The sequence below is a fragment of the Mus pahari genome, chromosome 17 (genome assembly GCF_900095145.1).
Source record: "Mus pahari chromosome 17, PAHARI_EIJ_v1.1, whole genome shotgun sequence".
NCBI classification, from domain to species: domain Eukaryota; kingdom Metazoa; phylum Chordata; class Mammalia; order Rodentia; family Muridae; genus Mus; species Mus pahari.
In genome coordinates this window covers 2,749,243-2,770,197 of record NC_034606.1, presented here as the reverse complement: position 1 = coordinate 2,770,197, position 20,955 = coordinate 2,749,243, and the positions used below count along the sequence as shown (strand labels likewise).

At 41.2% G+C, this 20,955-nt stretch overlaps 1 protein-coding gene across 4 annotated transcripts in view; it reads right to left on the bottom strand.

The window, feature by feature from the left end:
• The window catches only part of Vps13b (vacuolar protein sorting 13 homolog B), a 529,582-nt gene that overhangs the window by 148,095 nt on the left and 360,532 nt on the right, over positions 1–20,955 (bottom strand). For all 4 annotated transcript variants that reach the window (XM_021217240.2, XM_029548110.1, XM_029548111.1 and 1 more), the window contains exon 36: positions 9,247–9,654. In XM_021217240.2, coding sequence (XP_021072899.1) covers positions 9,247–9,654 — 408 coding nt within the window. The remainder of the gene's footprint in view (positions 1–9,246; positions 9,655–20,955) is intronic.

Below are 20,955 nucleotides of genomic sequence, written 5' to 3'. Positions count from 1 at the left end.
ACCAGCCTTTCCAGGCCACACCCCCAACAAGACCAGCCTTTCCAGGCCACACCCCCAACAAGACCAGGGTCTCTAGGTTATTCCCCCAGCAAACCTGCACCCTCAGGTTACAAATCCATCCCCTGCCTAACCACCACCAATGCAGAGGGGAGCAGAAATAAAGTTTACGATATGACTCCCAGCAGCAGCCAATTGTGTTAAAGGCCACAGCAGCTTTCCAATTAGATGCTTGTACACTCACCCTGACTTGCTGCTTACTATAAATATAAAGCCTTGCCCCGATAGACATTCAGGGCTCCCCTACCACCAAAACCGTCCTGCATAATGGTGGTGTGCTGGAGGGCCCCAGAGCTAGCTCGAATAGAATAAAGACCCTGATGTGACTGCATCAGATTGGCTCATGTCTCATTTTAGGGGGCTCACTAACATTTCCCTGGTACTACAACCATATACTGAATAATAAATGACAGCCTTCTTTGAGAGGAAGGGCGATAAAAGATACCTGTAAAGTTTCTTAGATGGACACAGTAGCTAATTTCTATGAAGAAAGTTCTGCTGGGTCTGTGTTTTGGGAGGCCAAGTTCTCACTATGTAGCCCACATTGGCTGTGAACTTCAGATCCTCCTCTATCTTCCAGGTGCTGGGTTTACAGGTATGTGCTATCATGCCTGCTGAAGTGATTTCTGTAGATGAAGTCATATAGGTGAAGACTGCATATAAACTTACTGTTGAAAGCAAGATGACTGTGGTGGCTTAGAAACTGGTCTTGGTGTACACAGTAAAAGTCTGATCCATCAGAAAAACCAGAAGCCACTTAAGTCCATTTTACCTCAAAATGTCCTTGTACAAATGTCTACCTTTTCAGGGTTAACCCTATGAAGCAGATAAGACTAGCTCACTAGGTTTAATTCCAGGATTCACTGACATTAGCGGCACACAGTACTCATAGTCCATGAGATCATTTTAATGTTTCAAATAAGCTACAAGTCAGGAATGTGAAACCAGGGCTATGGAGACTGACTAAAGTTTTTATTTGCAGTTACTATTCTATCAAGTTGGTATCATTGGTGTTGAGTAAATATTAAATGTAGTATGTTTGGGCCATAAGATTTATGAGAGGAAAGGATAAAGGGGTTCTTGATTTAAAAAAAAAAGTATGTCTTTAAAAATAAATTTTAACGAGTGATGGCTTTACCATTCAAATGGCAGTTTAACTGACAGAGGGAGAGAAGATTTAAGAAGAGGCCAATAAGTAGCAGGCATGTGGACCCTGTCAATCTGCTTCAAGTACTCTGCTGCTTTATAAACACTGCTCTTAGTTCATTCTGCAAGTGGTAAAATGCTTTCCTGCCCCAGCTCTCTTGCACAGCCTCAGCATGTTATACTAACACAGCCAATGGGTCTAGGGGACCTGCTAGGGTATAAAAGACTATCTCATATATTTTTCATTCATTAATTCCTGCCAGGCTTGTTTTCTCTCTAGCACACAGCTCTCTCACTTATGTGGATAAGAGGGCAATTTGCTGTGGCCACAGGCAGAACTCAACACTTTCAGAAAAACAACTGCACAGAGCAGGGTAGATTTATTTGTAGCCTTCTGGTTTCCCATATCTCAGGGCTGGAACTCTGAATGAACACCCATTTCTCTGCCGATTAGACTAGCAGATGTTATCATTAGGGTGAAGAGGAAGGCTGCTAGAAAAACATCTCTAGTACTTAATTACTAGGGCTGGAACCTTTCTTCCACAGTACCTTTTGTTCAATGAAATTTATGTCACCTGACAGCAATTTGTTGTCTTAAAGGGCCCTGTTCTTCTCTTCAAATGCACTATTTTGATGTGATTGTGTGAAGTGTGTATCAGTTGTTTTCATCCAGATGCAAACAAATTTAAAGAAATTGAAACAGAAAGCAGCGGCTTCACCACCCGCTGGTATCATATAAGACAGGCAAGCACCACTATTATGAACTATGGTAAAAACATATCACCTGAGGCCAAAAGCATTCTGGCAAGGAAATTAGATTAAGTTCAAAATCTGGTAATTTTGGTAACAAGAAAAAAGCTTATATTGTTAGAGATAAGGTTTGCAGGTGGATTTACAGAGGACATTATAATGACAGTATCCCAGCAAGTCTCAGATCAGGTGTGGTGGCACACACCTTTAATCTGGGCCACACCTTCTGCTGGAGACCTACATAAAGATGTTGGAAGAAGGAAGATTCTTTCTTCTCCTGCTTGCCGTGTGGGACTGAGCAACTGCTAGATCCTTGGACTTCCATTCACAGCTGCTGCTGACCATTGTTGGGGAGTTGGACTACAGACTGTAAGTCATCAACAAATTCCCTTACTGTATAGAGACTACCCATAAGTTTTGTGACTCTAGAGAACCCTGACTAATACAGATAGCAAAGGTTTTCTTATTAAAAAGAAACAGTCCTATGAAGAGTCCCCAAAGAGCCATATGTATACAATTAACAATTGTTTTGCTAAAACAAAAAATATCATTATTGTATATCGATACATGTGGGCTGTGTAAAATACAAGAGCTGGGTAACACACAGTAAACAGAAAGCAATGATACTACACAGACCACATCCTTGAACTCATCATTAATAAATGTCTTTCCTACATTCAGCTACTCTGGCTGCTGGAAGCCTGTTTTCTTCAAGCACTTCACTGAAATCCAGGAATATTTATTACTTTAGTCCATTACAGGCAGTGCTTGATTTAACTTTATTGGTTGTGGTGGTGGTGGTGGTTATAAGTGGAGGTATAGCAATGTTCTTTTACACATCGTTTCAAAAGGGATTAATTATATTTTATAGTTTGGAGCAGATTTTTTTTTTTTTGTCTAACAAGGTTCAAATGGAGTTCAGGTCAGTGATGAATCAGAAGAAAAAGTCAGAGATGGTTATCCTCCTGATGTGAGCTCATCCCCCTCTAGAAGGCTGGGCAGGTACAACATGTTCACCACTACACAGGAGACTGCCCCCATAGCCCTGTTCTGTGGCTCATTAGAAAGTTATCATTTTGCATGCATCCTTGAACAATATGAGATTCAATATAGTGGTTATCCTTTTAGTTCTCCGAAGTTATTATACTCTGAATTTTAAATCATTCCTGATGGGCAGATTTGCAGACTACATCAGCACTAAAACACAAAATGTACATGACAAATCATAAGCATTTTATAGTCATAGTTTTTTTTTTAAATCACAGAACAAATATATATCACAAAATCAAAGATGTGGACCTAACTATTTCAACACAATATATGTCCAACATAAAACATGTCCAAATAGCAAAAAATCAACTAGTTTTTAAACATACTAAACATTCCCATTCATTCATTCATTCATTCATCCCTCCTCCCACCCCACCCCCGGGCTCCTGATATGACATAGTGTAATGGCACTGGCTGTGCATGCTGATGATCTGACATTAGAAGTAAGTCCATAGAACTGTCTTCTGATCTACACATGTGCTATGGCATATGCATCCCCATCGTACACACAGAACTACATAAAACATAAAATCGACCTTTCTTGAGGATTGATACTGTTCATTATTGTCTAATACTTTATCTACTCACACATTATAATGATTACAACCAAGAGATTTAAATGTTGGGTCTCATTGTTAGGTTTTATTTTTATTTTTCATTATATTAGAGAAATAATATGAAGTATTATGGGGGAAATTATAACATTTTTTACTAGTTTTTATTTCATTTTAAAGTTTAGGACCTCCCACTTTTTGGAGAATGCCTCAATAGTTTACCAGAATGCACAGAAAACGATTCTCACATATCAAAATAAGTCATCATGAGTGCTTTCAGAGTGAGAAAAGAGGCAATACTCGCTGATCAGTAGCGACTTTGAACCTTCTTATAGAGTAATAGGAGGGAATCTGCCTGGGATTTATAGTGGCGCTCAGTCCAGGGATGAGGAGTTACTATGTTTCATGGACCCTAGGCCATCTGTTCTGCCTGCCTACATTTTACTTCTGCAAAATCATAAACGTACCTCTACCTCAGGGACTACAGAAAGGCATTAAGAATTCTTCTGCTTTTCATTATCACAAGATTGAGTAACTCATTTCATTGTCAAGATAATCCCCCTTTACTCTTTCTTTTGCACTTGCCAGTTACTCCAAAATGACAAATAAAATCCCAGATGTTACAGACCAGTGAGCATTCAACTTTTTCTTGAGTGTTGGGTTTAAGCTACTTGGTCAAAATGTCAAAAATGACAGGGCCTTGATGCCCACACCCAGTATTCATTAACAATTGTTGGTGGTTTGTATAACTGTCAACTAGGTATATTTATGCTTCCATCCTCGGTGGATCCTTAAAAGTTAAATCTGCCCTGTCTTTAACTGTCAAGAAATTCATTTCTCATTGTTCAGACCCTGGAAAGAGATGCATTTCTTTCTGAGAACAGCAAGAGTCTTTGGGGTGCTGTAAACAGCTCACTGCTGCAACACAGGATTTGAGGTAGTCATTCCTAATTTCATGCTTTATTTCCCACCAGGCTAACATGCATCTCTGAAGCATCCAAAGCAGACAGACTTCCCTCAGGGTACCGCAGCACAGCAGAAGTGTGGGAGCTCCACTCTGCACCAATGACCTGCTTTTACTTGCAGAGCATGAAGGGAGTGCTAGCTTCTGTTAGAATGTTTTACTGGTCCTTAATGTGGTGGACATGAGGGAGACATTCTAATTTCATGGAAAAGAATGGCTATACTTCCTTTCTCTCTCTTAGTAACAAAGTTAACTACAGAAAGGCCAAGGAAAGTGAGCTCAAGTCACTGCTTGGGAGAAAAGTCCTCAGTATTGTCAATGGTTTCCTAGTTCTAACAGCGTCACCCAGGTTATTTTCCTTTGTGTTATCAAGGTGTTCCAGTTGTGTTCCTCTTTTCTTAGTCTATTTAAAGGTTGCCAAATTAATTGGCCCCAAGAAGGAGCAAGGCAAGCTCAAGTACAATGATTTCACAGCTCTAAACTGTGTCCTCTTGTTTGCAGAAATCTAAGGCGTGCCATCTTAATAGAGCCATAAATTACTCTGACAGGGGAGCTGAAGTGTAAGCTTAGTCCCCACCCTCCTGTGGAAAGAGACTGGCTGTCAGTTCAGAATTTATAACTACATACTTTGCGTGTCTCCAAAATGACATGCTTCAAACAGCAAAAGGGATCGGCACTTGTGCTCATGTTGGGGGGAGGTGGCAACTGTTTAAAGAACATACTCTACTATGAGTCAGATTTAATAGATACCAAAGAAATACTATTGTCTTTAAAATATTTCAGAATATAAGATACAATTTCTATCTTAGATTCTTTTTTTTTTTTTTCCGAGACAGGGTTTCTCTGTGTAGCCCTGGCTGTCCTGGAACTCACTCTATAGACCAGGCTGGTCTTGAACTCAGAAATCTGCCTGTCCCTGACTCTTAAGTGCCAGGATTAAAGGCGTGCGCCACCATGCCCGGCTTAGATGCTTGTTACTGGCAGAGCACTCATAAGATTTCCTGTGATATTACAAGCATCACATCTACAATCAGATGGCAATCACGATTTTATGAAGACACATGGGAGAACATAAGTGTTCTAGAAGAGAGGAGTTAATTATAGGAGTCATGGCTGCACAAGCACCTGCAGAGTAGAGGAATAGAAAGTCCCTTGAAATAGTCATAGTTTAGGAGTATTTTATTTTATTCTGCAAAATGAAGATGGGAATTCTTTTAACAAGCTCAGTTAATAATTTCTACTATATTGTTTTTAAAATGAGTAAGTGAATATTAAAGCTCTCTAGGTTGCACAAATGTATCAACATTTGAGGAAAAACATTAGCTTTCTTTTTTTTCTTTTTTTTTTCTTTTTTTTGTTTTTTGTTTTTTTCCAGACAGGATTTCTCTGTGTAGCCCTGGCTGTTCTGGAACTCACTCTGTAGACCAGGCTGCCATGGTACTCAGAAATCTACCTGCCTCTGCCTCTGCCTCTCAAGTGCTGGGATTAAAGGCGTGCACCACCACTGCCCAGCAAACATTAGCTTTCTTGTTTCATGCTTTTTATTATTCCCTTTCCCCACATACTTTCCATAGGTTTCTAACAGCTTAGATGATAAAAAAAAATATAATCATTAGGCAAACTCATTTTTTTTGGTCCTCTTGACAAGTGAGGGAACATGCCTACAGCACATTCCCAATGGTGTTTCTCTAAGAATTACTTAGCACATAGGATTCCTCTAGAATTACAAATCTATTTCAGCTCTTAAATTAAAATTCATCTGGAAAGGACTGCTTTTCCCTGTTTATATAACATTGTCACATAAAGAGTGTTAAAAAAATATTTCTCTAAAAATAGCCTGAGTAAGTTAGGGATTAGCAGAGCTCTGTTGCTGGGCCGTTCCTTTGTAGTTTTTTCCATGATGTTCTTGCACAGTGTTTTTGACTGTGTTTATTAAAGTCAGCACATCAAAAAGGATCAAAGAAAAGTGAGGGAGAAGCAAAGAAACCCCAAGTGTGTTGTCTCATTGGGGAGCTATGCAGATTCAGATAAACAAGTGCGAATTGTTGAGGGTTTAATGAAAAAATTTTGACAATTATTTTATCTTGCATCCTTCTATAGGACGCCATGTGCACAACAGATGCTCAGCTGTGGGCAGACCTGCTCCTCTCTGTTTAATAGCCCGTCGGAGATGACTACTTTGTCACTGTGCTCAATTTGGTTCAGCAAATAATTTGAGAAGTGCAGCTGCTGCAGATGCTCACAATGGTGACAGAAACTGTAAAATCAAAGGCTTGGGGAAGTTTTTCTGCATTAGAGTCAACCTATAAAAATCTGACAGTCATTCCTTTGAGCTCAAAGATACACCATAAAAACTGGTTTGAATACAGACCACCACCACTTGAAAACTACAAAAAAAATATGGCTGCTAGTAGTGTGTGTGTGTCTTTTTATTTTTGTCATTTATCAAGACAATACCAAATTGTCCGGTGTGGTGGCACACCTTGAATCCTAGCACTGAGGAGGCAGAGGCAGGCAGTTTAAATCTGGGGCAAGCATGGGCTACATAGGTAGTGAGTTCAGGGACAACCAGAGCTACATAGTGATATCCTATCTCAAAACAAGTCAAAACCAAACCAAGCCAAAGCAAACAAGCCTAAAGTACACATATTTGTATGTATTTCAAGTTAACTGAAAAAACATGCAATTTGAAGATATTCAACTGCATTGTGAAATTAATATTCATAATGATAAATTACTGTTTTCTTTTAAATACAGTTACAACTATTTTTTACTTAGGCATGTCCTAATCCTGGTATGAAGGCCAAGTTTACAGCTAGCCTGGGATCCAGAAAGAGATGCTATCTTCCCGAACTAAAAACAAAACCAAAAAGAGCTATGCAGTAATCTCTCAATTAGTTTCCCTAGATGCTAGCCTTTAGCCACAACTAGAATCTGTCCCAACCCTATCTCACTTATGCACAACACATTCTGTAATAGTTTCATTATAATACATCTTTTTAAATTAAATGACTAACTTCAATTTTGATTTAATGTGACTCTAAAAAACTATTTTAAGATGTTTGCTGGACACCGCCCAGCAGAATTATACCAAGCATATTTTAGTCAAGGTGAATGTATCTATTTTTGTGCTTAACAAGATAAAAGAACATAATTATATAATAAGAGGGTTATGTAGTTTTTCTAATATAAAAGGGAAAGTTACAAAAAATAGACCATTTGACTGGCTAAATAAAAAGTATTCAATTGTATCATAATGAAAACAATTATGAAGGGTAAATATCTTTAAAAATGAATCTAGAGTTAATGCCAATGTGAACAGAGCTGGCCTGCATGGGGGTCTAAAGCTCTTCCTCTGTTTGGGTCATAATTTTTCCCTGCCACCATTAAGGGACAACATTTAGAAAGGTGTGAGGGTGGGCATGGAGGACCTGACACTCTAGTGTTCAGTGTTTGAGAATCTTTCATGTCCCCCAGACCCTTCAATTTTCATTTCTAACTTTAAAAACAACAAAAGAAGAAGAAGAAAAAAAGATCATTTAGCTGGCTTGATTACGTATATTTCAGAGAGGAAGGACATCATCTATGTTTTGGCCTAATATTATTATTACACAACTATTAAAGTTAAAACCAAACCACTGTGCTATCTAGAACTAAATTACAATTAGTCTCCAGCTGACAATTACTTTTTAGTACACAGCTTAGGGACTGACAAAAATCAGTCCACAACCTTCCTCCACACAGAGCCATGGAAAAGGACACGCTCCCACAGGATTGTAGGAAAATATATGGCTTCCTCTTGAGACTTCTGTTCCAGAGTGACACTTCTGCACTCGCCTCTCAGCTTTCCCAGTAGCAGATTCTGTGACTGAAATGGTTATTTCCTGCCTGTGTTGACTTTTCTCCTCACACACTTTGTGCCCACCCTCTCTGATTCCGTGTGGAAAAGCTACTACTTAGTCATAGTGGCAAAGGAGAAAAATGGAGGTGTCACGGCCAGTTAGCTCCATGCCCTCTACAGTTTCAGTCTTTCCCTGGCCAGGTGTGGCCTGCCTGACACAACACCTCAGTGATGTCCTCCCAGGCTTCAGCTTCAGCTTGGCACTTTGCAGAGCATTTCTGCCACCATGGCAGTTTTTCTTTTGAAAATAAATGGTTCGCAGTGACGCAATGTAGTGCATTAGAATCACTTGCAAGGCTGACCAAATTCACATCACTGGGCTCTGTGCCCAGAGAGTATGATTCATAAGCTGGGCTGGGGGTCTAGTACACACATTCCCAGTAAGGTCTCAGGGGAGCCGCTGTGCTGGTTCCACAGACTGCTCTATGCAAACACTGTTCTAAGACTTCCAAAGCTCAACCCCATGTTGTGCTAGCACAGCCACTTCAGCTAAAGGAGCTTAGGAACCAACAGCTCTAAAGACAGCTGCAGGGACGCTCCTCGGGACACGCATGGAGCAGTGTAGCGCTGGGAAATGCCCTGGCTCACAGACTTGTTTAAACAGACAAACAACCTTAAACAAAAGGACAACAGCCCCAAACCAAACCAAACCAAACCAAACCAAACCAAACCAAACCAAACCAAACGAAACCAGCATTTCTGAAATTACTTCCCAAGGTAGACTAGTTCCTATCTCTAAGGACTAACAAAGGGTGTCTCTCCTCCTCCCTCCATCCCACCCCCCCACCTCCACCCCCACCCCCCCACCCCTTTTTGTGACTTACCAGGTACTTTTTGTGCCGCTTTGACACTAAGGCTTCCACTGAGGGTTGACAGTGATGCTAACACACATGGCTTATGAGGGTGCGGGACAGTTTCCATGGAGACCACGATTTGGGTAGTATGGATAGAAACTTTTTGAAAGCAGGAGATGGCTCTCCACATGTTTTCTTGAAATGATGTCTTCTGTGCTTCATCACAGTGAACTTTGGTCTTTGACAACTTTCCACGGTAACATTTGGAGACAGGAGGCTCATCCGTATTCAATATAGAGTCTGACAGGGTGGAGGTCTCTTTGCTATGTACAGAGCTGTGTGCCTTTTTTATCTTCTTTAAAAAATGATTTATCTGATCTAGTTTGGTAAAACTTAAGTTTGCTTTCAAAGGCTTTGATACATCCAAGTTGATGTCAGCTACAAGAAAAAGGAAACAAGGGTGATTGGAGCTCCCCAGTTAAATACTAATGAAAGTACAAAGCACTGCGGGCTTTCATGCTCTTCTCACAGCTGACTGAAGGAACATCACCACTGTGCTGCCTACCACCTGGTCTGCTGGCCACTCATGCAAGGCCCACACCCAGACTGGGGTTCCTACCTCTGCCCTCAGGCTCTACAGCAAGCTGGGGGAGGTCTTCCAGTGTGGCACCTACCCAAGACTGCCATTTGCTCTCCCAAGGTAACAGAACTCCATCATAGGATCAGAGTAGTGTAAAACAAAATGCTCAGCCCAAACATCACGGGTCTCCTCACCATGCTGCCTTCCTGACCCTTTTCGTGCCTTTTATGCAAAAGTGCTCATTTCTCCTTTATGAGCTTTATAACCAGAATAGATTCTGTGACTGATGACACTGAAGTACATTATTAAAATAAATGGAATAGAAATTTCTTTTTTATTGTTTTTTTTCTAATTTTTTCCTTTTATTGAAAACTGTTTTTTTCTTTTTAAAAATTTTTTTAAATTTAATTTTATTTGTAATTCATTTTTTGCACTCCATATTCCATTCCCTGCCCCTCCCCACCCACCATCTGATTGCTCCACATCCCACACCTCCTCTCTACTCCACCCCATCTCCATGTGGATGCCCCCACCGACTTCTAAACTCCCTGGGGCCTCCAGTCTCTTGAGGGTTAGGTACATCATCTCTGAATGAACACAGACCCAGCAGTCCTCTACTGTATGTGTGTTGGGGGCCTCATATCAGCTGTCTGCTTGGTGGTCCACTGTTTGAGAGATCTTAGGGAGTTCAGATTAATTGAGACTGCTGGTCCTCCTACAGAATTGCCCTCCTCCTCAGCCTCTTTCAGCCTTCCCTAACTCAACAACAGGGGTCAGCTGCTTCTGTCCACTGTTTGGGTGCAAATAACTGCATCTGACTCTTTCAGCTGCTTGTTGGGACTTTCGGAGGGGAGTCACGATAGGTCCCTTTTTGTGAGCGCTCCATAGCCTCAGTAATAGTGTCAGGCTCATCCTGAGTGACCCAAAAGGACATGTATGGTATGTACTCACTAATAACTGGATATTAGCCAAAAAGAAAAAGAGAAAAAAAGAAAAAAACCCATACAGAATACACAACTTGGGAGAGAGAAGAAAGCAATCACAAGTGGGGAGGGAGGGAGGGAGGAAGAAAGAGAGGGAGGGAGGGAAGGTGGACAAGGGGAGGGGCAGTGGGGAGTAGAGGGGAACCTGATCTGGTATTGGGTGAGGGAAAAGGACTGAAGCCCTGAGAGCCAGCAGAAAGAATGTAAACAGGCAACCTCAGGAAATAGGAGGTTGCGGGGACCCCCCAGAATGCACCAGAGACCTGGGAGGTGAGAGACTCCCAGGACTCGTAGGGAGGGACCTTTGATGAAATGTCCAACAGCAGGGAGAGGAAACTTATAGAGTCCACCTCCAGCAGGAAGACAGGGCATCAAGTGAGGGATGGGGCTGCCATCCCACAGTCACAACTCTGACCCATAATTGTTCCTGTATGAAAGAATTACAGTGATAGAAATGGAGAGGAGCCTGAGGAAAAGAAGGTCCAGTGACAGGGCCAAAGTGGGATCCAGCTCAAGGTGAGGTCCCAAGGCCTGACACTATTACTGAGGCTATAGAAATTTCTTAACATCTATATTCCCATTTACAGGTGTCACATGTCAGATGTTGTCCAGCTGGCCTTTTATCACTTGTTTCCATCTTGCCTCACCTGTATGACCTAGTAAGGACTTAGATCAAGTGTTCTAAGGACACAGCTGTGCACACCATCTTTTCATCAGTCCAGGAATTAGTTTTTAAACTCTGTATTGATATATTCACATTCTAAGTTCAAAATGTGACTATCATCACAGATAGACACACAGCCAGTCACTCCCAGTGTCACTTAGACACAAGACAGTGACACTTAGAGCTCTCAGCAGTCACTCCTTGCGTATCCTCCACCCTAGTCTCAGACAGCAATCAAGCTCTGTCTTTGCATACTTGCTGACTAGAGACCCTGCACACAAATGGAGCCATAAAATGTCTGATGCTCTGTACAGTGTTTCATTTGTGTAGTAACATCCTCTTGAGGGTTAACCATGTTAGTTTTGATTGCCCATGATTGGATTTCCCTAATGATTGATTTGTTGAATGCTTTTTCATGTATTTCTTGTCTATTTAGTATAAGTGCTTAGAAAATGAGTATTTACACTCTGCTCATTGTGTGTGTGTGTGTGTGTGTGTGTAACAGACAGACAGACATATGTGACTGTAGGTGGGCAGGCGTGCCATGGCTCATGCATGGAGAACAGAGAACAAGCAGCTCAGTGTCAGCCTGCACTCACAGAGACTCTCACTGCTGCTCCATATACCAAGCTAGTTGGCTCACAAAGCTCATGGAGTCTCCTGTGTGGGATGCCATGTCCTAGTGCTGAAGAAGCACCAGGATTGCACACGTGTGCTACTTTGCATGGCTCCATGCGAGCCCTCGGGTTCTGAATGCAGGCCCTCAGATTTGTGCAGTAAGTAGTTTACCCGCTGAGCCATCACCGTACTCCCAAACTCCGCTCATTTTTTTTTTTTTTCCTTTCCAGACAGGGTTTCTCTGTGTAGCCCTAGCTGTCCTGGAACTCACTCTGTAGACCAGGCTGGCCTTGAACTCAGAGAGATCTGCCTGCCTCTGCCTCCCAAGTGCTGGGATTAAAGGTGTGCGCCATCACTGCCTGGCCACTTTTTTTTTTTTTTTTAACTCCAATGATTTTTTTTTAATTGGAGGTTTTTAAAAATTTCTATCACAAGATACATGATTTGCAAATACTTTATTCCATTCAGTTGGACTGTTTTTTCACTTTATTTTGACTAGCTTTTAGCATGGTATTTTAGCTTGTCAACATTGAACATTTTGATTTCTGTGAGGCCAACAGAGCCATTATTTTGCTTATACTACTTAACCTAGGATCACAAAAGTTTACACATATGATTCTTTTAAGGGGTTTATAGTTTTCCCTCTTACATCTAGGTCTATGGTCTTCTGAGAATTGATCTTTGTGTTTTGTGTGAGACAGGTCTGCTTCATTCCACATACTTAGTTAATCAGCAACATATGCCGCAGCTGAAAGATACTTTTGACTTGCAAAATTTGGAGTTTTACACAAAGTAGTTGGATACATATTGTAGGGAAAACAGATGGTTTATTTACCTGCTCTGTCCTCACAGCCCTTTATATGCATGCCTCTAGATTCTTTGGCCTCACAGCAAGTAACACAGTAAGAACCACGGAACAACCTTAGCAAATAAAATTAAAGTTGATGAAGTTGTGTGCTGCTGCCCCCACCCCCTTGCTGCCGCTTCCTACCAAGAAATCTGAAGCTAAAGTATGTTTTCTGTACCTGTAGTAACAAAGTATGCTTTCTGTGCCTGTAGTAACAAATTAGTCACTTATCCAGCGGGTTGCTCAGTTAGGCCCTCTAAGCCAACTGGTGAACATAAGGGATCCCTTTTTCTCTGACTGTAGACAGGTATAACATTCATGGAAGTTGGCCACCATTACCTTGAGATGGGTCCCCATTCCCTCAGCTCTCACTGTGTTCTTAGAACACAGATGAAATTATTCCTAAGTCTAGCTACTCTGTGTAACTGGTCTTCTGAGACACAGCTCTTAAGTTATTTCTTGGCCACCTTTTTATGGGTGCTGTTGCTACTTGCAGAGCTTCCAGTGCATTTCCTAGACACTGTGGAACATTAGCCAGGTGTACTGAAACAGAATGAAAATATCCATTGCCTTTGATCTTGTTCATCTATCTGATTCCTCTGTTAGGCATTTCTTTTAATCCAGAGCCATAGGGTAATTTCCACAGTATTGGTTTTGAGTGTGATCCTGGTGGATGGACCTGTAGGGAGCATAGGGAGACTTGAGGGAGTGGAGTCCTGAGAGAATAACGTGCATTACTGGTATGGGCATGGCCATGTTGAGAATTCAAGGCTTCAGAGCCATGGAACATTAGCAAAGGTGTTTCCACATAAGGGCCAGGTCGAAGACGGGTGTGGCAAAGCTCTTCTCATGAGTTCAAGTACGAGTGTTTGTGAACAAAATGAAGTGTGCACAAATACTAGAAGCTGTAGCCGTTTCCTTCCACATATCTGCACTTGTGACTGCTTGTCTACAGAGATGATCAGACCAATCCTCTGCCCTCTCCCTAACAACCATGTCGAGGTTTGAGGGTGAAGTGATGGCAGACCCCAGACAACTTCAGAGTTGCTACATATGTCTGTACTTCCTTAACTCCTCCTCCTTCCCTGGCCAGGGTCTTAGCACCCAAGCTGCACAGGTTATGACATTTACCTCTGGCTAATAATTAACTCTTTACTAATGCCTATTCATTTATGATATAAAAAGCTAACTTCCTTATGATAGAAAAATAAAAGTCTTGCCTTTAAGCTGTAGCTTGTCTGTCTCACCTTTAAAGGTTCAGTTTATAGTGCCCACTCCTACCATTCGATACTATGTTACAACACTAGGCATTTGCTCAATGTGCATAATATATATCTGTTGTGTCTGTCTAAACACTAGTGTTAAATAATGCTCAGAATTTTCTTTAAGAAGTTCATTCACAAGGTGAAGCCTGTGTTCCTCCTCAGTGTTATATAATGTCTGCGAACTGTCTTTACATGAGTTCTATCCCCTGCTAGTTAACAAGACCCCAACTGCACACCTTCATCCTTAGTACACAGGATTAGGCCTCCGTATTATCTAGTGGGCTGACCTAATCATCTGTGCCTTTGGAAGAACATGAAGGAGATGAGGAGACGAAAGGGAAAGAAACACGAAGCATGAAAAAGGTGAGAAGAATTATGTGGCCCTATAGTTGGACAACAGTTACCCTGGTACTGGGCTGTCCACCCTACAAATAGGAACAACTGGAGTGGTTCAGAAGCAGCTGCTCTTTACAAATCTCCACACTATTGCTGATCCCAAACAGACACACATTTTCACAGACAACCATACAAACCTATCCTAGGCACAACTGCAGTACTGTGAGAGATTAAATTCACATTTGTTATATTTGTTATGTATCAATAAAAATATAAATTCCATATGGCTGTTTACCTACATATGACAATCCATGCCCCGGTGTGAACATAAAGTTTCTAGGTCTAGCAAAATTGGTTTCAGTTTGTTTTATCCAATTTTACTCCCTAGAGCAGTTATTAAACATGCCTTGAATTACATACATAATATGCTTTTCCTTCTGTTGTTTCAAATATTGTTTCAGGAACCCAGAGACAATGGAACTCTGTCTCTCTAATGGAAAGATTACAACTAAAAAGTCTGCAGAGACAGTTATTTTGAAGATTCTGAAAACCAAAGGTAAATAAAAGAAAAAAATAAATATAGAATATAAGACAGGCATGGTGGTGCACTTCTATAATCCCAGCATTCAGGAGGCAGAGGCAGGCAGATCTCTGTGAGGCTGAGGTCAGCCTGGTCTACAAAATGAGTTCTAGGACAGCCAGGGTGGTTATACAAAGCAAGCCTGTACTTAATCCAAACATTATGGAAGTGGTGCTAAGTATGTTCTTGTACTCTCCCTTCACCATTGGCTTGGAAAAGCAGCAGCCTCAAATCCAGACATGACTGTCATGTGCAGACAGAGGGGCATAGCGGAAACACTTGGATTCTAGGTTCCAAAAGGACTATGGGAAACTCCTTTTTTTCCCTGTGTTCCAGAAAACAAAAGAGAGGCCATTCCTGAAGTGATTTTATGGAACCATCATTCTTGATGTCAAAAACCTGTGACAGTATAAGAAACTCATACCAACATCTCTCAGTACCAGAGACATAAAATCCCACATTCAAGGGCCAGCAAGATGGCTTAGTGGGTAAAAAAACATTCTGTCAACCCTGACACAGAGAGGTGACTCCTGTAAGGTGTTCTCTGACCTCCAGATGTACATGTACGTCACACACACACACACACACACACACACACACACACACACACGATAATAAAACATTTTAAAAAACTACAACCAAGTAAGGTTTATTCTGGAACTGCACTGTTGGATTACCTAATATAAATTTATTAATATCTTAGAGAAAAAGATCAATTGATGAAGAAAAATTGGAAAAATCCAGTATCTACACAAAATAAGAACTGCTAAGCAAGATATCAACAGAGAGCAGTATTTTACTCTGATAAATGTTATATACAGTATGTCTCCGGCTAGCATTATACAAAAGATGAAATGTTCTCCATGAGATCAGGAATAGGTAAGGATGTCCATTCTTAGTACATCATATGGGAAAGAATAGTCAAAATAAGGGGAGCAAAAGAAAAGGTATGCAGACTGGAAAGGGAAAAAGTAAAAGCATGCTTCCCTGTAGATGACATGATTGTTCTATGCTGAAATCTAACACGAGAAGCTGGGCATGACTATGTGTGCCCACAACCTTAACAATGAAATGCAGGAACAGGCAGATCTCCACAACTAGGCAGCCCAGTAAGAATGGCCCCTGGCACTCATGTCAGAAAGCTGTTTGTAGCAGTGAATACCTGTAGTCTCCATACAGAAGGATCCCGTCTGTCCAGTATGCTGGCTGTCTAGTATAGCTGAACTGGCAAGGTCCAGGTTCTGTGACAGACATTGTCATAGAAAAAAAATGTGGGGAGTGATTGAGGAAGACTCCTGTGACCACATTTACTGCATGCATAACCAGAGCACACTGAAGCATACACACAGACAGACACAAATGCAGGGATAGACTGGAATGGTATGTGTGTGTGTGCTTCAATGAGCATAACATAATGCTGAGAGGGTACAAATATTGCCAAATGATTTCTAAAAAAGAGAAAACAGCATTTAAATGGAAGAAAGTATTGTTAGATATAAAAAGAAAAGAGAACTTTAACCTCAACCTCATTCAAAAACTAGCTTAAAATGGATTTAATAATGAGGTTTAATGTTAGAAAATCTCCCTGTAGCTGGTACAAAAAGTCATGATTCATAGGTTTTAAAAAAGCATAAAATAAATCAAAATTTATTAAGTCTTAAATTTAATAAATAAAATTCCAAAATTAAATTTATTAAAATATTATGTATAAGGCATAAAAGGTAACATAAGAGAACAGCTGTATAATATGTGGTGGTAAGAGGAGCATGTAGCTCTGTTAAGAGGGTTACGGGGTTATGTCTTACTAAACTTCATGGACCTGTAAGACAAAAAGGCAATTTTATTGCATATTAATGGAAAATAGTTGAATGACTAATGAGTATCGGATGGGTATCAGGATAGATTTACTCCCTCTGTCTCATTATCCGAGCGGATAAAAGGGGTTTAAATGAGCTTATGGCTTTGGGAGGCAGGAGAAGTCCATGTTAGACCTGAGGGTCAGTGCACTGCACACTGAGTCTGACCCCTTCTATACAGTGCCTCCTGAAGGTCTCACTGTGGTTTTCAAGCTAAGCTTCTCCTCCGCCCAGAGTCTGCTCAACAATCCAATCCAACACTGATTCTGAACCATAAGCTGTAAGTAGCACCTTTTCAGAATCTGAGAATGATGGAATATCATTTCTAAATGTTAGCAGAATCATAGGGCCACTATTACATTTATTAAGATCAAAGGATGCAACAGATGAAAGTGAGGAGCTTTAAACCTAAGTCTGCTTAGTGAAACTCAGAGCACAGGTCACTTTGGTGGGATCTTAAATAAGCACAGTCTTTCACACATTGTGATCATATTACAAAATATATTTGAAATGTAGGCTCTTGTTAATCAGTAGAATTCAAATTCTGATCAATTCAGAAAAATAAAATGTATACCAAAAATGTAGTGATTTTGGCAATGTTCAACTATACATGCATCTGAGTCGTATTATTGACCTTATTTTACTAAATATAACTCTTGAATGCTCAGAAATGAAAATCATTTCCTTAAGCAGATGAAAGGATAAAAAATATAGTACAAAAGTGAGATGGCAAGTCCAGCTTCCTTTCTTAGGCCTTGTAAGATACTCCAGGAGATTAGCACTGCACACAGTCAGCTGAGCAGGGCCACGGGGATGCTTCCTTACAAGGGGAAGGGGTGGGGGGGATGCTTCCTTACACGGGGCGGGGTGGGATGCTTCCTTATATGGGGGGGGATGCTTCCTTACCCGGGGCGGGGTGGGGGGGTATGCTTCCTTAAAGCCTCAGTGAAGTCGGAAGCACAGAGTCTTCAGCTATGAAAATGACTTCAGGGTTTGCTTCTGTTTCTTAGCCATCAGTTGTGTATCCTGAGTGTGAAGTGTGGTTTAATGCTGATTTCTGAGTGACTGCCCCTCAGCAATGTGTGACGACTGCAAGAGCTCTTTGGCCCTAAAGCACTGGTTTCGTTCCTGTGGAGTTATGTCCAAGCTGTTCTGTATATGTCAGACCTTGAATCTCTGGATGATGACAAATTTGGCGTCACAAGTAAACCCTCCTAGTACTGAATACAACTGATGAAAGGTTTTAGGGAACATGAAATTCCAAAGATCTAGACATAGCATAAGATAATGACAGTGCTAGCTTTCCAAGAAGAAACAGGGAGGCATTTAAAACACTAAAATTATTCATGTTTGAAAATTTATGTTTACATGCAGTGCAACCTCTGTGCATAATGCCTTTTAGCCACCAGAGTCCCTTGACCCAGCTTGAAAAGTACATGCTATTGTGCATGTAGATGCTATTCCTGGGGAGCCCCCTGGGGCACACTGGGCGAGGTGGAGAGAAGAAAAGCACTGTGAGATGATTATCCATGGCACTGTGTAGCAGGTCCACTAAGGAACTGGAACCTCACTGCAGAATGAGCCATACACTCTTCCTACTCAAATTGATGAAATAAAGTAACCTCATCACTAAAATAAAAACATGAAGGGGTGTTTCTGATGGAGACAGACTCAGAAGTGTTTCTGATGGAGACACAGAGGATTATCCAGAACAATATCGTTCAAGAACAACAAACAGAGCTAGAATCAGCCAGACTGTGAATGTGGCCTTTTGTCCAATTCTCAGAATCCTGGGCTTGAGAGTTTTGAATTTTTTTCATAATTTACTGAACTGTAATGAACTGTTTTCAAAGTTTAGATTTTAAGAAAATGTAGCAATAGAATGTCCCAGCTGAGTCATCTTGTCTGCAGATTTAGTTTCTTACCAAGCCTGGAACATATTTTGTATTCTTAAGTTACTAAATAAACCTGAGGCTGTCAATTATTAGATCCTAATTACCCTTCCAAACTTTCTGAAGAGCTACCAGGAAGCAGACTGATTGAGACTAGCCTGCCACAGAGACCCTGAAGTTATTTCATGTAGCTACACCCGACAAGGTGACCTCATAGGGAAAGGGGAAGAGTCATATCGCAGTAATGAAAACAGAGTGGGAATTCAAGCCCCAGAGGTGATTCTCCTCAGTTGATGGTAATGCACACCTTGTGGGGGACCAAACTTCAACTGCAAAGTTTCCTGAAAATGGTTCCAGCTATTTTCTCATTTAAAATGTTCCAACTTGACTTGAAGCATTAGTCATCATATTACTTACATTTATGATGTATTATGAAATCTCTTACCAAAACCCCAATGGGTTCAATATGGCTTGTTATACTCAAATCATAACATCTATGAAGGAAAGCTTCTTTGCTAAGTGTTTCTTCCTTTGGAATTCTATTTGTAAAAGATACTATTTTATTTCAGACAAGAAAAGCTCAGTTGGAAACCAGTGTGCCTAGGTGGCTGTGCACAGGACAGTGCTCTTCCCAGACCTAGTGCAGGGCTAAGTGCAAAACACAGAACAAACGTAGCATCCAGCTTGACTTCCTGATTAATTTCAATAAGATCTTTTCAATAAGATGCCTTTTCCTCTTATTATTGGGTCATCACATACATTCTCACTCAACAATTCAAATTCTGATTTTTGATACAGCATTCAAAAAACATAATCTTATGGGGCTAGAGAGATGGCTCAGTGGGTAAGAGCACCTGACTGCTCTTCCAAAGGTCCGGAGTTCAAATCCCAGCAACCACATGGTGGCTCACAACCATCTGTAACAAGATCTGATGCCCTCTTCTGGAGTGTCTGAAGACAGCTACAGTGTACTTACATATAGTAAATAAATAAATCTTAAAAAACAAAAACAAAACCAAAAACATAATCTTAAAGACAGTGGACAATGGAGATTGAGTAGTCAGAGTAACAAGACCTGGAAACCTAAAAAGCTGCTGACTGCGGTGAAATCAGTGTGTTCTCTCCGAAGGTATGACATCAAAGTCTTTAGCAGTGGCAGACCTGAGCGCGTCAGTAAAAGTGGGGCTGGGTATGTTCTGTTCTCCATGATACTGGCCATCTCAACTTGAATCATCAGTAGCACTCTTTGGTGCTTTCATTGTGAGCTGGCATTACCAGTATTCTGACAACTGTTTAGCTGTACATCTTTATGACCAAGCACTGTCTTTTGATATGTTTCCTTGTCCTACCTCAAACCATGGCATAGAAGTTACAATGAGAAGATGATTGCACTAGTTTTCTACCATGAATGAATTGCACTAAACTCATTTATTGGGCATCTCTCATCAAGGAAGTACCGATATAAGGTGTAATTGTTAATTTGGATTGTCTATCCGATTGGAGGCCTACTGATGTACACTCTGGGGAGTTTCCATGAGGGTGTTTCTGGGGAGGTTAAAGTGAGGGTGAGAAGACTGTGTGGAGAACTGCTGCAGATGTGAGCAGCACTCTCCATGGACAGGGTGGGGGATGGGGTTTGCAGGCAATAAGAAGGGGCAAGAGGAAGTCACAGCCTCCCATCATCACCACAGACAGACCACAGGCTCAGACCACTGGCCAAGGTAAATCTCTCCTTCCTGAACTCAGCCTGTCAGTGTCAGGTCTTCTGTCACTGTGGCAAGAAAAGAAACTAATCCGAGGCTAAACACATCCCGTGCTCCAGGAATGTTTGCAGTTTCTTTGGTGCCTACTCCTTGTTTCTTTTGCTCTTCTCAATGGTGACATATTCACCTTCTTGGAAACAATGCATAGAGCTTCTGGAGAGAGCCACTGCATTGAGGTAAACTTAGCTAAGTTTCTGTTATCAAGCTGCATGTGAAAAGAGAGCAACCACTGGGATCAGAGCGAGTGCACAGGCCAGGGCAGAGTCACTGGGATCAGAGCGAGTGCACAGGCCAGGGCAGAGTCACTGGGATCAGAGTGAGTGCACAGGCCAGGGCAGAGTCACTGGGATCAGAG